The sequence below is a fragment of the Pristis pectinata genome, chromosome 3 (genome assembly GCF_009764475.1).
Source record: "Pristis pectinata isolate sPriPec2 chromosome 3, sPriPec2.1.pri, whole genome shotgun sequence".
NCBI lineage: Eukaryota > Metazoa > Chordata > Chondrichthyes > Rhinopristiformes > Pristidae > Pristis > Pristis pectinata.
The window spans coordinates 14,285,117-14,298,652 of NC_067407.1; the positions used below are offsets into that span (position 1 = coordinate 14,285,117).

Below are 13,536 nucleotides of genomic sequence, written 5' to 3' on the forward strand. Positions count from 1 at the left end.
AGGGGCATAGCACACAGTCTTTCAGTCTTTTTCTCAGGGTTGGGGAACCAAGACCTTGGGGACATAAGTTTAAATGAGAGGAGGAAGATTTACTAGGAACCTGAGGGGCAACTTTTTCCACCCAGAGGTGGCGCGTATATGGAATGAACTGCTCGGGGAAGTGGTTGCGGCAGGTGCAGTAACAATATTTAAAAGACATTTGGCCAGGTACAGGTACAGGAAAGGTTTAGAGGGATATGGGCCAAACACAGACAAATGGGACTGGCTTAGATAGGCATCCTGGTCGGCGTGGACGAGTTGGGCGGAAGGTCCTGCCTCCGTGCAGTATGACTTGATACACATTGGTGGAAATTGATGCATTGTACCAACTTTATAAATGTTTTTGATTTCCTCATTTAAATATTTCAATTCTTTGAATATGTGCATTAGAGTCAGTAATATACAATAGACCCACTACAGACAATGCGAAGCAGCTATGGTACTATGCTGAACCCCATTTCATACAATGCAGTTGAAACAGCTATTTAAAAAAAATGCAGGACAGTCTATTGTTTTTATTGGGCAATGTTGGAATGTGAATTGTACAATGTTAGGTTTCTGCTGTTATTGCATTTCTTTCAGCTGGCATTAACAATAAGCTATCAAATGGCCAAGTCAAACAACTTTCGGAATTGTAAATCTCCAGGATCTCAAAAGGAAGCTCAGTTCAGTGATATCAGCAAAGGAGAGCAGCAGCTGGCCCCAGCTACAATAATATGAAACATGTATTCAGGGGAAGAAGGAATAGAAACAAATCACCAGAATGAGAATTACTCCAGATATATACAGAAATCAACACAATACTGGGTATAAATAGTGCAAATTACATTACGATACTAAAAAATATGGAACTTAAATCTGCATCAGTAAAACAAAGAGGCAGAGGTGAGGTATTCCTGTAACATAACGTGAGATCTTAATTAAAGCCAAATCCTTCCTCTAGCACAGGAAGGTTGAGGCCACCCAGGGTGTTGCAATGTAACCTTTGAAGGAGCCTTCCCTGCATGCATCCCTAACCAACGTCAGCCATGCCATGCTCTCCAGCCTTAACCCATTAACATTTCCATTGCAACTGCCCACTGAACCTGGTCAACTGCAAACCACACCCCCACCCCACCCCCACCCACACCCCCACCCCACCCCACCCAAGCGGCCGATTGGTAGGTTAAAGGGGCGTGGCCAGCAAAGCAAACCAATGACGTCACGCCGCGGGAGGGTTCTACTTTGGTACCATCACAGAGCCGGGCCGATTGTGACGTCACGCAGCCCGGTTGGGAGGTGCGGATTGTGACGTCACGGCGCCGGGGCGGGGCGGGGGCTCCCCGTGCCGTTACGCAGGCGGGGCGGGGTTTCGGGCCCCGCTCTCACGTCGCCGCCGGGGGTGGGGCTCAGGGCGGTTGTTGCAAAGTGAGCAGCAACAGTAGCAGAGAAGGGATACATAGTGTTCTAGCCCGTAGCCCCGCCACAGCGGCTGCAGGAGCGCTGCAAACCCACCTGTTCAACGGGAGGAACCCACCGGCCGAGAGCCGGTCCCGCCGATCGGCTCCCCGGGCACACTGGCCTCTGTGCGAGTGTGGCTGGCGTGAGCCTCGGATCTGAGCGCAAGTGAGCGGGGGCGCCGCACTGGAAGATAATGTGAACTCTCCTGTGCTCCGAGGCAGTTCTACCTGAGGTAACGTTAACGAGCACCTGTTGTGTTTCTGGTCACTCGCTCCTTGTCAATTGGAATTGAGGGGGTGACACGGAGGGGAGTAGGTTTGATGCCGTCCACGTGGATTTTTAGCAAGGTTTCTGCCGCGGTTCCATATGATAGGCTGGTCAAAAAGGTAAAAGCCCAGAGAGCCAAAGGACAGTGGCAAATTGTCAGGAAGTACAGTACAGCATTGGTGTGTTTCGGTGACTGGTAGATTGTTGCCAGTGGGGGGGTCCAAGGACTCTTTATTCCTTCCCTTTAGTCATATTCAGTAATGACAGACTTTAATGTAGGAGGTATGAAATAGTCTGTTTCCTTTGTAATATGTCTGATACAAATGTTGGCTGAGAGGAGAGCTTGCAGCATGATACAGATGGTATGGTGTAGTCAGTGGGGCTGAAATAAATGATAAACTGGAAACTTGTATAGAGAGCATGTTGTTATCAAGAAGGAGGAGGTGTTGGTACTCTTGAACAGCATTAAGGTGGATAAGTCCCATGGGCCTGATGAGATCTGTCCCAAGTTATTGAGAGAGACAAGAGGAGATTGCTGCGGCCTTGGCAGAGATCTTTGTATCCCCTTTAGGTACAAAAGAGGTTCCAGAGTACTGGAGAATGGCCAATATTGTTCCTCTGTTTAGGAATGGCAGAGGCGACAAAGGAATTGCCTGCCAGTGAGCCTTGCAGCCTTGTGACCCTCTTCTGCACACTTGCTGAAGCCTCCATATCCTCTGTGTAATGCTGCAACCAGAATTGCATGCAACAGGGGAATTATTGGAGAAAATTCTTGGGGATAGAATGTACTTGCATCTGGAAAAGCATAGACTTATTAGGGGTAGTCAGTATGGCTTTGGGCAGGGGAGGTCATGTCTGGCAAACTTGATTGAATATTTTTGAGGAGCTAATGAAAATGATTGCAGGTAGGGCTGCGGATGTTGTCTACATGGACTTTAATAAGGCATTGTAGCGGTTGCTACCGCGGAATAAAACAAGACTCTACTCGGAGGATTGCCAAACAGAACTGGTTTATTTTCCCGCCTTGCGTGGGCCCTTTAAGGGAGAATGTTCCCGCCCAAAACAACCGGCAATGACGTAAGTCCTACGTCATCAGGACTTTCCCGCGCCTGGGTTCTCCCCGTCGCTCGGAAAGACGAGGCCCGCCGCCATCTTGGGCCTCGTCGCTCCGACGCCGCGCGACCCGACTGCCGAGCCGGTTCGCCTGACTAGACGGTGAGTCGCCACAGCATTTGACAAGGTCCCTCATGGTAGGCTGATCCAGAAGATTAAGGCACATGGGATCTATGGAGACTTGGTAGATTGGATTCAAAATTCTATTGGCCATAGAAGACAGAGGGTAGTAGTGGAGGGGTGTTATTCTGATTGGAGGTCTGTGACCAGTGATGTTCTACAAGGATCAATGCTGGGACCTCTGTTGTTTGTGATATATGTAAATGACTTGGATGAAAATGTAGTTTGGTTGATTAGTAAGCTTGTAGCTGACATGAGAATTGGTGGGGTTGTGGATAGTGAGGAAGGTTGTCAAAGGATTCAGCAGGATATAAACCAGTTGGAAATGTGGGTGGAGAAATGGCAGATGAAGTTTAATCTGGACGAGTGTGAGGTGCTGCACCTTGGGAGGTCAAACGTAAGAGGAAAGTACACAGTAAATGGCAGGACCTTTGGGAGCATTGACAGAGGGATCTTGGGGTTCAAGTCCATAGTTCCCTAAAAGTGGCAACACAAGTAGATGGGGTGGTAAAGAATGCTTGCCTTCATTGGTTGGGGTGTTAAGTATAAAAGTTGGGAAGTCATGTTGCAGCTGTATAGAACTTTGGTTAGGGCATATTTGGAGTACTGTGTGCCGTTCTGGTTGCCCCATTATAGGAAAGATGAGGAGGCTTTAGGGAGAGTGCAGAGGAGGTTCACTGGGATCTGCCTGGATTAGAGAGTTTTAGCTATAAACAGTGTTTGGACAAACTTGGATTGTTTTCTCTGGAGATGTCAGAGGCTGAGTGCTGACCTGATAGTTTATAAAATGATGAGAGGCATGGATAGGGTCTTTTTCCCAGGATGGAAATGTCAAATGCTAGAGGGTAGAGAAGGAAAGTTTAAAGGAGATTTATGTTGTAAGTTTTTTTTATACAGAGTGGTAGGTGCCTGGGACGCACTGTCAGGGGAAGTGGTGGAAGCAGATATGATGGTGACATTTAAGGGCACTTAGGCACCTGAACAAGCAGGGAAAAGAGAGATACAGACCAAGTGCAAGCGGATAGGATTAGTTAGACTGGCACAGACATGGTCGGCCCAGACATGGTGGGCTGAAGGGCCTGTTCCTGTGCTGCATTTAGATGGACACATGAACAGGCAGGAAATTGAGAGACATAGACCACGTGCAGACAGATGTACAGTTTAAATTGGTGTTGTGATTGGCACAGACTTCGTGGGCCAAAGGGCCTGTTTCTGTGCTGTGTAAGTGTGAGGTAAAGCATTTGAGGGATGGTGGGTTTAACAAATAAGGAAATGTACAATAAATGGGAGAATACGGAGAGGTGTGGAGGGACAGGGGGTTATGTTGACAGATCCTTAAAAGCACTGGGCGGGTCACTGAAGTGGTTAAAGGGTGCTTTCCATCATTATGGATCAGTACATGGAACTATGATGTTGTGGCCATTACAGAGACTTGATTGAGGGAGGGACAGGAGTGGGTGATTGATGTACCAGGGTTTCGAAGTTTTAGGAAGAAGAGAGAAGGGGGTAAAAGAGGGGGAGGAGTTTTAATACTAATTAGAAATAATATATCTGCTGCACTCTGGAGAGACATAATGGAGGGCTCGGATACAGTCTATATGGATAGAACTCAGGAATAGGAAGGGTGCAATCACTCCCTTGGAAGTATACTATAGACCTTCCAATAGCTATCAGGACATTGAGGAATGGATATGCTAATAGACAAGGGAAATGTGTTTTTAAAAAAAAATACAAGGTTGTGGTCATGGGAGACTTAAACTTCCCTGATATAACTTGGGACCTTTTTAGTGCAAGGGGTTAGATGGGGTAGAATTTGTTAGGTGTATCCTGGAGGGGTTCCTAAGTCAATATGTTGACAGTCCAACAAGGGGAGAGGCTATTCTGGACCTGGTGTTGGGTAACGTGCCTGGCCAGGTGACTTGCCTATCAGTGGGTGAGCAATTGGGAAACAGTGACCACAGCTCATTAACTTTCAGGATAGCTATAGATAAGGATAGGTATGGGGCTAGCGGGAGGCTTTTAAATTGGAATGGTGCTAATTATGAAGACATAAGGTAGGAACAAAGGTGGGGTAAACTGGGAAAACCTTCTTGCTGGCAAGTCCATGTCGAGCATGTGGAAAGTGTTTAAGGATCAGATTGTGTATTTGTACAGGATAGGTATGTCCTGATTAGAAGGAAGGATATGAATGGGAAAATAAGGGAACCTTGGATATCCAGAGAAGTAATGAACTTAGGAAGAAAAAGGACAAGTATGTAGTGCTTCAGAAGTTAGGATCAGACAGAGCACGTGAGAACTATAGAGAAGCTAGAAGTGAACTCAAGAAAGGAATTAGGAAAGCCAGGAAGGGGCCATGAAAAGTCCTTAGCAAGTAGGATTAGGGAGAATCCAAAGGCATAAGGAATAAGAGGATAATGGGGGAGAGGTTAGGACCACTTAAAGATAAAGAAGGGAATCTATGTTTGGATGTAGAGGATGTGGGTGAGGTTCTGAATGAGTATTTCTCTTCAGTATTTACCCAGGAAAGGGATATGCAGGACGCAGAAATTGGAACTGAGGGTGGAAACATGTTAGGGCATTTAGAGGTCAAGGAGGAGGAGGTCATGTTAGGTCTCCTAAACAGTATTAAGATCAATAAGACCCTGGGGCCCGATGGGATATACCCCAGGTTACTGAGGAAGGTGAGAAAGGAAATTGCTGGGGCCTTGACCAGTATCTTTGTGTCCTCTTTGACCACGGGTGAGGTCCTGGAGGACTGGCGAGTGGCTAATGTTGTTCCTCTATTTAAGAAAGGAACAAAGGAACATTTGGGGAACTATAGACCGGTGAGTCTCATGTCAGTTGCAGGGAAATTGCTAGAGAAAATTCTTCGAGATGGTATATACAGGCATCTGGAATCCAATGGCTTGATTAGCAAAAGCCAGCATGGCTTTGTGCGGGGCAAGTCGTGTCCTACTAACCTGGTTGAGTTTTTTGACAAGGTGACGACAGAGACTGATGAAGGTAGAGCTATGGATGTCATCTATGTGGACTTCAGTAAGACGTTTGACAAGGTCCCACATAATCAGTTAATCAAGAAAGTTCGGATGCATGGGGTCAGTGGAGAATTGGCTGTGTGGATCCAGAACTGGCTTGCCCGTAGAAGAGACAAGGTGGTGGTTGAAGGGATTTATTCGGGCTGGAGGCCTGTGAGTAGTGGTGTTCCGCAGGGATCTGTGCTGGGACCTCTGCTGTTTGTGATGTACATAAATGACCTGGATGGGTATGTTGATAGATGGGTTAGTAAGTTTGCAGACGATACCAAGATTGGTGGAGTTGTGAATAGTGTAGAAGACTGGTGACGGATATAGATCAGCTGCAGATGTGGGCAGTGAAATGGCAGATGGAGTTTAACCCGGATAAATGTGAGGTGTTGCACCTTGGTAGGACTAATGTCAAGAGGCAGTACACTCTTAAAGGCAAGACCCTTAATGGTGTTGAAGAGCAGAGAGACCTTGGGGTGCAAGTCCATGACTCATTGAAAGTGGCTACACAGGTAGACAGGGTGGTTAAGAAGGCTTATGGAATGCTTGCATTTATTAATTGGGGTATTGAGTATAGGAGTCAAGAAGTTATGATGCATCTCTTCTAACCATAGAACTCTGGTTAGGCTGCATTTAGAGTATTGTGTGCATTCCTGGTCACCTCACTATTAGGAAGGATGTCAAGGCTTTAGAGAGAGTGCAGAGGAGGTTTACTTGGATGCTGCCTGGATTAGATCGCATGTGCTATCGGGAGAGTCTGGACAAACTTGGGCTCTTTTCTCTGGAGCAGTGGAGGCTGAGGGGTGATCTGTTGGAAGTATATAAAATTATGAGGGGCATAGATAGGGTGGTCAAGCAATATCTTTTTCCCATTATTGAGTGATCCAATGCCAAAGGGCATGCGAAAGAGAGGGGGTAGGTTTCAGAACAGACATGAGGGGTACATTTTGCACTGAGAGAGTGATGGATGCCTGGAATGTGTTGCCTAATAGGGTGGTGGGGGCAAATTCATTGGGGGCTTTTAAGAGGGTCTTGGTTGGGCACATGAATTAGAGGGACATGGGCATTCTGTAGGTAGGAGGGAATAGCTATTCGGCACAACATTGTGGGCTGAAGGGCCTGTTCTGTGCTGTACTGTTCTATTATTTGATGCATAGGATAGAAAAACAGGAAGGTTATACTCAAACTGCATAGAACACTAGTTAGACTACAGCTTGAATATTGTGCACTGGTCACCACATTGCAGGGAAGATGTAATTGCATTGGAGAGGGTGCAGAGGAAATGTCATCAATCTAAGGCCTTGTTTTAATGTTTCGTTCTGACAGTGCAGCACGCCTTGTATACTGCACTGGAATGCCCACTGAAATCGTTGTACTTGTCTCTGGATTGAGACCTGTACCTACTACCTTCAAACTTCAATGAGAATTCTACCAACAAAATTGCAATTGACACATAATGAATGGGAATAGTCTGTGCAGATTAAAACCAATCATTCCACCTGGGCTGTGGATGATAAAGCTCAATCAAATTTCATTCCTCAGGTTAATTTTCTCATTAAACCCCCATAATTTCACTTCACAACAACCATCCTTTATGCATTTCAAGAATATTGAATTTTCTATTACTTGCTTTTTTAATTGTCCATTATTGTGCAATCACTGTGATTGCAAATGTGCTGTTTAATAATGCTGTAATAGTTTTAAACTGCCACAAACATTGTTCTTCCTTCAGTAATGTAAAACTGAGTAAATGTGGAAGGCTATGCTGCACTCTGAAAAGATATCAGCTGTGGTTTAGTGGTGGTGCTCTCACCTTCATACTGAAGGAAGGCTACGCTGTCAAATTTCCCATTAAATCAAAGCTCTGTCTATTACTTCTGATGAATATAAAGGATCACATGACATTATTTTTGAAGATGAACAGAGAAGTTCTAGTGATCTCTTGGCCAAGACACATCAACATTGTTAATCTGGTTATTTCTCGTTGTTGCTCATGAGATCTTGGTTTGTGCAAATTTCTTGCTATGTTTCCTCCATTACAATGGTGATTAACACTCCAAAAATATGTTAATTAGCAGGAAGGTGCTTTGGGATGTCCTGAGGTTGTCAGTGGTACACTTCATTTCTTTAATTAGGATGTTTATTGACATATATACCCTCCATTACTAGACATCTATTGAAAATGTTTAAATATGAAGAAAATGTCACAGTTACTTTATTTTAAATGCATTGACAGATGTAAACTACTCTGATTTTCAGTAGCTTCATGGTTGATTTTAAAAGGATATTGTGGAATAGTACAATGTTTAGAAAGCATTAAGTCAAATAGCATTGCTATATGGTGTGTGTTATAAATAACAGGATCTGTCCTTTAAATACAGCCTTCTAAGTTACTGTCTAATATCGGTTGTTTATTTAGAATCTGTACTAAAAATTTTCATATATATTTTAAATAGCTCATTTACAGCAGTTTGCTAGCAATTTATGTATTGTACTATGAAAGAATAATACTGGACACACAGAGTTAGAACTTTAACTCTAGGAGAAGGATAGACCTTGCAGATTCTTGAGTGTGCTCCACCATGTGAACAGGCCATGGCTGAACTTCATAGAACAGTACAGCGCAATACACGCCCTTTGGCCCACAATGTTGTGCCGATCTTTAAACCTTGCCTAAGACTATCTAACCCCTTCCTCCCACATATCCCCTTATTTTAAATTCCTCCATATGCTTATCTAGCAATCAAATCAAACTTCTGCATCAAATCTAGTTCCCTATCCTTGAATCCCCCTGGATTCCAGACATCACTTGTTCTCAGCCTTGAATGTAAACCTGTGTGTCTGGGAGGTCAACATGTAGTCAGTTACACACTGGGTGTTTCTGCAAAGGTGTTTACAGGGTCTCCAGTAACTCATCTAGATCTTTTGTGTTGAGCAATGGTTCAGTCATCTTAATTGGTTATTTTCATTTTAGTTTTTATATATAGATGGTTACCATGAGATAAATGAGAATACACATCAATCAAGAAATGGCCACGTGGAATGGAGGAATTGTGCTCCGAGTTCCAAATCTGGAAAACAGCAAAGGCTTCCAAGACAGAGTTAGACATGAAAGACAAATATTGAAAGAATCCCTGGCTTCACAGTTAAATAAGGACCTTCTCAGGTACGCAATGCCTTTTTATAAACTAGGTGTAGTAGAGTGAGTATTTAATATGATTAAACATTTTGTTATCAAAAACATTCTCAAGTAAAAAGAAAGAATGCTGGGGAAAAACTCAGCAGATCAGCCAGCATCTGTGGTAAGAGAAATGGTTAACGTTTCAGGTCAAAGATCCTTCATCACAAATGAGAAGGGGAGAAATGCAGGTTGCAGAGAAGGTGGGGGAGGGCAGTGGGTGGAACAAAGGTATGTCTATTGCCTATTAAATAGGCAATAGCTCCTTTGTGTTGCTAATGTTAAGCTTGGGTAATGCAGTCTGGCCTACTGGGATGTGCTCATCAGGTCAAAACATACAATGGATGAATAGAGGAAGAGAGGTAAAGCACGCAGAAATGGCCAGTCTTCATTATAAATAGAAAGAAAGACCAAGTTATCTAAAGTTGGAGAATTCATTATGAAGGCTGTGACATGCAGGTCTTGTTCATTGAACTTGTGTTGGTCCTTGATGTAAAAGCACAGGAGTAAAATGGTAGACAACTGGAAACTCGGGGTCACTCTGGCAGACTGAATATGGATGCTCTGCAAAGCAATCACCCAATTTACATTTGATTTCTTCAATGTAGAAAAGACCACATTGTGAACTCCAACTGCAGCTAAGAAGATTGGTCCCTAGGCGGTGATAAGGGAAGAGGTGACAGGAGAGGTTTTGCACCCCCTGTGGTTGAATGGGAAAGTGCCATATGATGGGGAGTAGTAGGTAGGGATGGAAGAGTGGACCTGAACGCATTCTATGCACGTTTTGAACAAAAGGGAAGTGTCACCATCCACCCTGACAGCCACCAATGCAGCTGAACCTGTGATCACAGTGGAGGACGTAAGATCAGTCTTCCGGAGAGTGAACACGAGGAAAGCACCTGGCCCAGATGGTGTCCCGGGCCGCGTGCTCAGATCTTGTGCTGATCAGCTGGCAGAAGTATTTGCGGACATACTCAACCTCTCCTGGCTTCAATCTCAGGTTCCCTTCTGTTTTAAGAAGACCACTATCATCCTGGTACCAAAGGAAAGCAAGGTAACATGCCTCAATGACTACTGACCAGTGGCTCTGACATCCACCATCATGAATGCTTTGAGAGGTTAGTCATGGCATGCATCAACTCCAGCCTCCCAGACAACCTGGACCCATTGTAATTTGCCTATCGGCGAAACAGGTCTACAGCGGATGCCATCTCCCTGACCCTATACTCAGCTCTGGAGCATCTGGACAGTAAAGATAAATACGTTAGACTATTGTTTATTGACTATTCTCCCTATGACTGCATGGATTTCTCTGGGAGCTCTGGTTTCCTCCCACATCCCAAAGGCATGCTGGTTGGTAGGTTAATTGGCCACTGTAAATTTCCCCTAGTCTCTAGGTGAGTGGTAGAATCTGGGGGGAATTAATGAGAATGTAGGGAAGAATAAAAAAAAATTTGTGGTCGGTGTAAATGCGTGGTTAGTGGTTTGACGCTGACTTTGTGGGCCAAAGGCCCTGTTTCCTTGCTCTGTCTCTGTGTTCTTGTTCCCCTTTTTGGAATTGTACCCTCCAGTTTAGTTTGCCTCTTCTCGATCTTCCTATCAAAAAAGTAACACTTCACATTTCTTTGGCTTAAATTTCACCTGTTACCTCTGCCCATTCCATCCTGTCTAAGACTATTACACTTCTCCACACTTCTCTCTACCTCCAAGGTTGGTGTCATCTTCAAATTTGATAGTTGTCATTTACTCCCAAGTCCAAGCCATCTTAAAAATATTAATAAAAGCAGGGGACCCAGTAAAGACCCCTGAGGAACTCCACTGTACCTTCAGTCAAAAAATAATCTTTCACTGCTACTGTTTTCTGTTTATTTAGCCAGTTTTCTATCCATGCTGCTAAAACCACTTTTATTCAATCTTGATGGCACTTTATTGCCTTTTTGGAGGTTCATCAACCGTGTTCCCTTCATCAATCATCTGTTACTTCTTCAAATGACTCCACCAAAATTGTATTCTACACCCAGTCGCAACCTACAATATCCAGTTGAATTTTGTGGGAAATGTAGCTGGGTATGAGGTTGATTGTGGTTGTTGCTTGTCTGAAAAATGATGCAGGTCATATTGAGAGGAATGTAGGAAGAAAGCAAAAACAGGACCTCCAGTTAAAGTCTGGGCATTTTAGTATCTTGGAAGAAATGTTAGAGGGGTAGGAAATAACTGTCTGAAATCAGAGCTCCTAAACGCGTGGTAGCAGAGAGTTATTTGATAAGGCACTGATCCAACAATGGTCAACCCTCCAGCCCGAAGCATCTTTCCTTTGGCAGAACATGGGTGATTTTTACAAAACAGAGGACAACAGTGAAAAAGAGATGGAAAAGATTAAAGTGAATGTGTAAAACTGGGAGCATGGATGGAATTGGCACAGCTGTTATGGTGAAGTAATTTTTGGGAACTTGAGTGGAATGGTGACAAACACCCACCAGTGAGCTACTGTTAATCCAGGGTTAGGAGATGATTTGGACTTGTGTCAAAGCTGTTGTTTTTGAAATAAAGAAGTACAAAACATTTTGCCAAATTTTAATCCTTGCATTTACCAGTCTCAAATTAATTACTTCAGCAATACATTAATTTTTGGGTTTTTGGATGTAGAAAGAGGAAAATTGCTTAGAAATTCAGCTTCTGATATCTATCCAGTGACCCTATCGGAAGTGTATGTAAGCTAGTAAGCTCTGCTGTAACCCACTCCCCTGTGACCCAGCATCCTGCCTCTGTAACGTCCTGTGGACCAAACTATACCATGGAGCTGAGTCCTTGGAGGGAAGAAAACATTAACATGAGGTCATTAATTTAAGGAAAGCTCCAAATAGAAATTGTTTTTGGATTCAAATTACTTGAACACATTAGTGTATTAGTTCTTGTACCCAGTGCAATTTATTAATAAATAATGAAGATAGGATGTAAAACATAAAGGGGAAAGGAAGCCAATCTTCCATGGCAACTATTAGGAGCAAGGGTCCTTGGAACTTCGTTGCTAGCAAAGGAAGCCTGGCTCATTACATTCTGACCACTGCACCATCTGCAGAAGTAATTTCCTATCCTGCTGGTGGAGTGCAGTGAACTTCCGTGTTGATTTATAAAGAATTTACAGTGGATGAAATATTAATCTTTGAATTGTTCATGGAGTTCTTTTGAGTGACTTTTTGTCCTTGGATACTCATTGGAAAATCCCAGGCTAGTTTGACAAGGAGATGATGAATGAAATATCAGAAGTGACCCACTGAGGGATCTAATTTTTTTTTTCCCAATATTCAGAAATTAATGAATTCTAACTGAAATTCTGCCTTTGTGCATTGCATCTTATTGGAAGCACACTTGTGTTTTACCTAACCTTGGCTTTTGCTGGCTGTGGGTAAGAATTTAAATTGGATGAGTAGGAGTTACCAAGGCAGGTTTCCTTGGTGTTGAGGACAGTCAGTTCCGAGACTGACACTGAATCCAGAAGGTAGATATTTTTATGGAGGAGGAGTAAGGTGATAAAGGTATAATTGATAAGAACAATTTGTGAAGAATTTCTCACAATTTCACTATCTCCTCACTGAAGGTTTTGATGAAAACAGGCTAATTTAAGATGGTGATAGAACACATTTCTCCAGAGATGTGCGTGTATATAATAAAACACCTCCCTTTGAAAGTGAGTCTTAAATATCAACTTAGATATCTGGAAAGTGCATTGATGTTTTCATGTGTACAAAATGGCAGTGGGTGGGTGGAGGCATGATTAGGGTGTTAAATTAATAAACACTAATCTTGCACTTAGATAAATTTAAGACAAAGATAAAGCTGATAAGACAGGTGATTGTTAATTATTAGCTCTCTTAAACATTTTGTAATGCATTAGTATAAACTTTCACAGGTACAGGGACCTTGTATTACCAGATCCTTTGGGTAATTGTCGTGTTAATCTTTCATGCGTTATGCTGTTCGGCACTGTACTTGATTGTAGAAGGAACATTTCAACAAGTACACAACGCTGTTCTTTAATTACGAAGAACAGGAGCAAGAGAGTGCATTGGTAAAGGCTGTTAACAGAAAACTTGATGGAATATTAGTATCCAATACACTTTTTTTTGTTCCCAAAAGGCTTCTGGTAGAAGGAAATCAAGCAGACATCACGTTCCATGTGGGTGCAGCTATCTTCAAGGCCCATAAAGCAGTGCTGCTTGCAAGGGTACCGGAGTTTTTTTTGAGAGTTTCTGGAAAACAGTTGAAAGAAGCGGAGGACTGTCCACCAATCATCCGAGTGGAGAATTTCAAGCCTTCACAGTTTAAATACTTCTTGCAGTAAGTATTTCCAACCGT

The 13,536-nt window shown here is 43.4% G+C and overlaps 1 protein-coding gene across 1 annotated transcript in view; it reads left to right on the plus strand.

The window, feature by feature from the left end:
- Window positions 1-1,437: 1,437 nt before the first annotated feature.
- Window positions 1,438-13,536, plus strand: part of btbd8 (BTB domain containing 8) — a 95,030-nt gene continuing 82,931 nt past the window's right edge. The window contains exons 1-3 of the mRNA XM_052013232.1: window positions 1,438-1,711; window positions 8,977-9,168; window positions 13,318-13,518. Of these exons, the coding sequence (XP_051869192.1) occupies window positions 9,008-9,168; window positions 13,318-13,518 (362 nt within the window). The 5' untranslated portion in view covers window positions 1,438-1,711; window positions 8,977-9,007. The remainder of the gene's footprint in view (window positions 1,712-8,976; window positions 9,169-13,317; window positions 13,519-13,536) is intronic.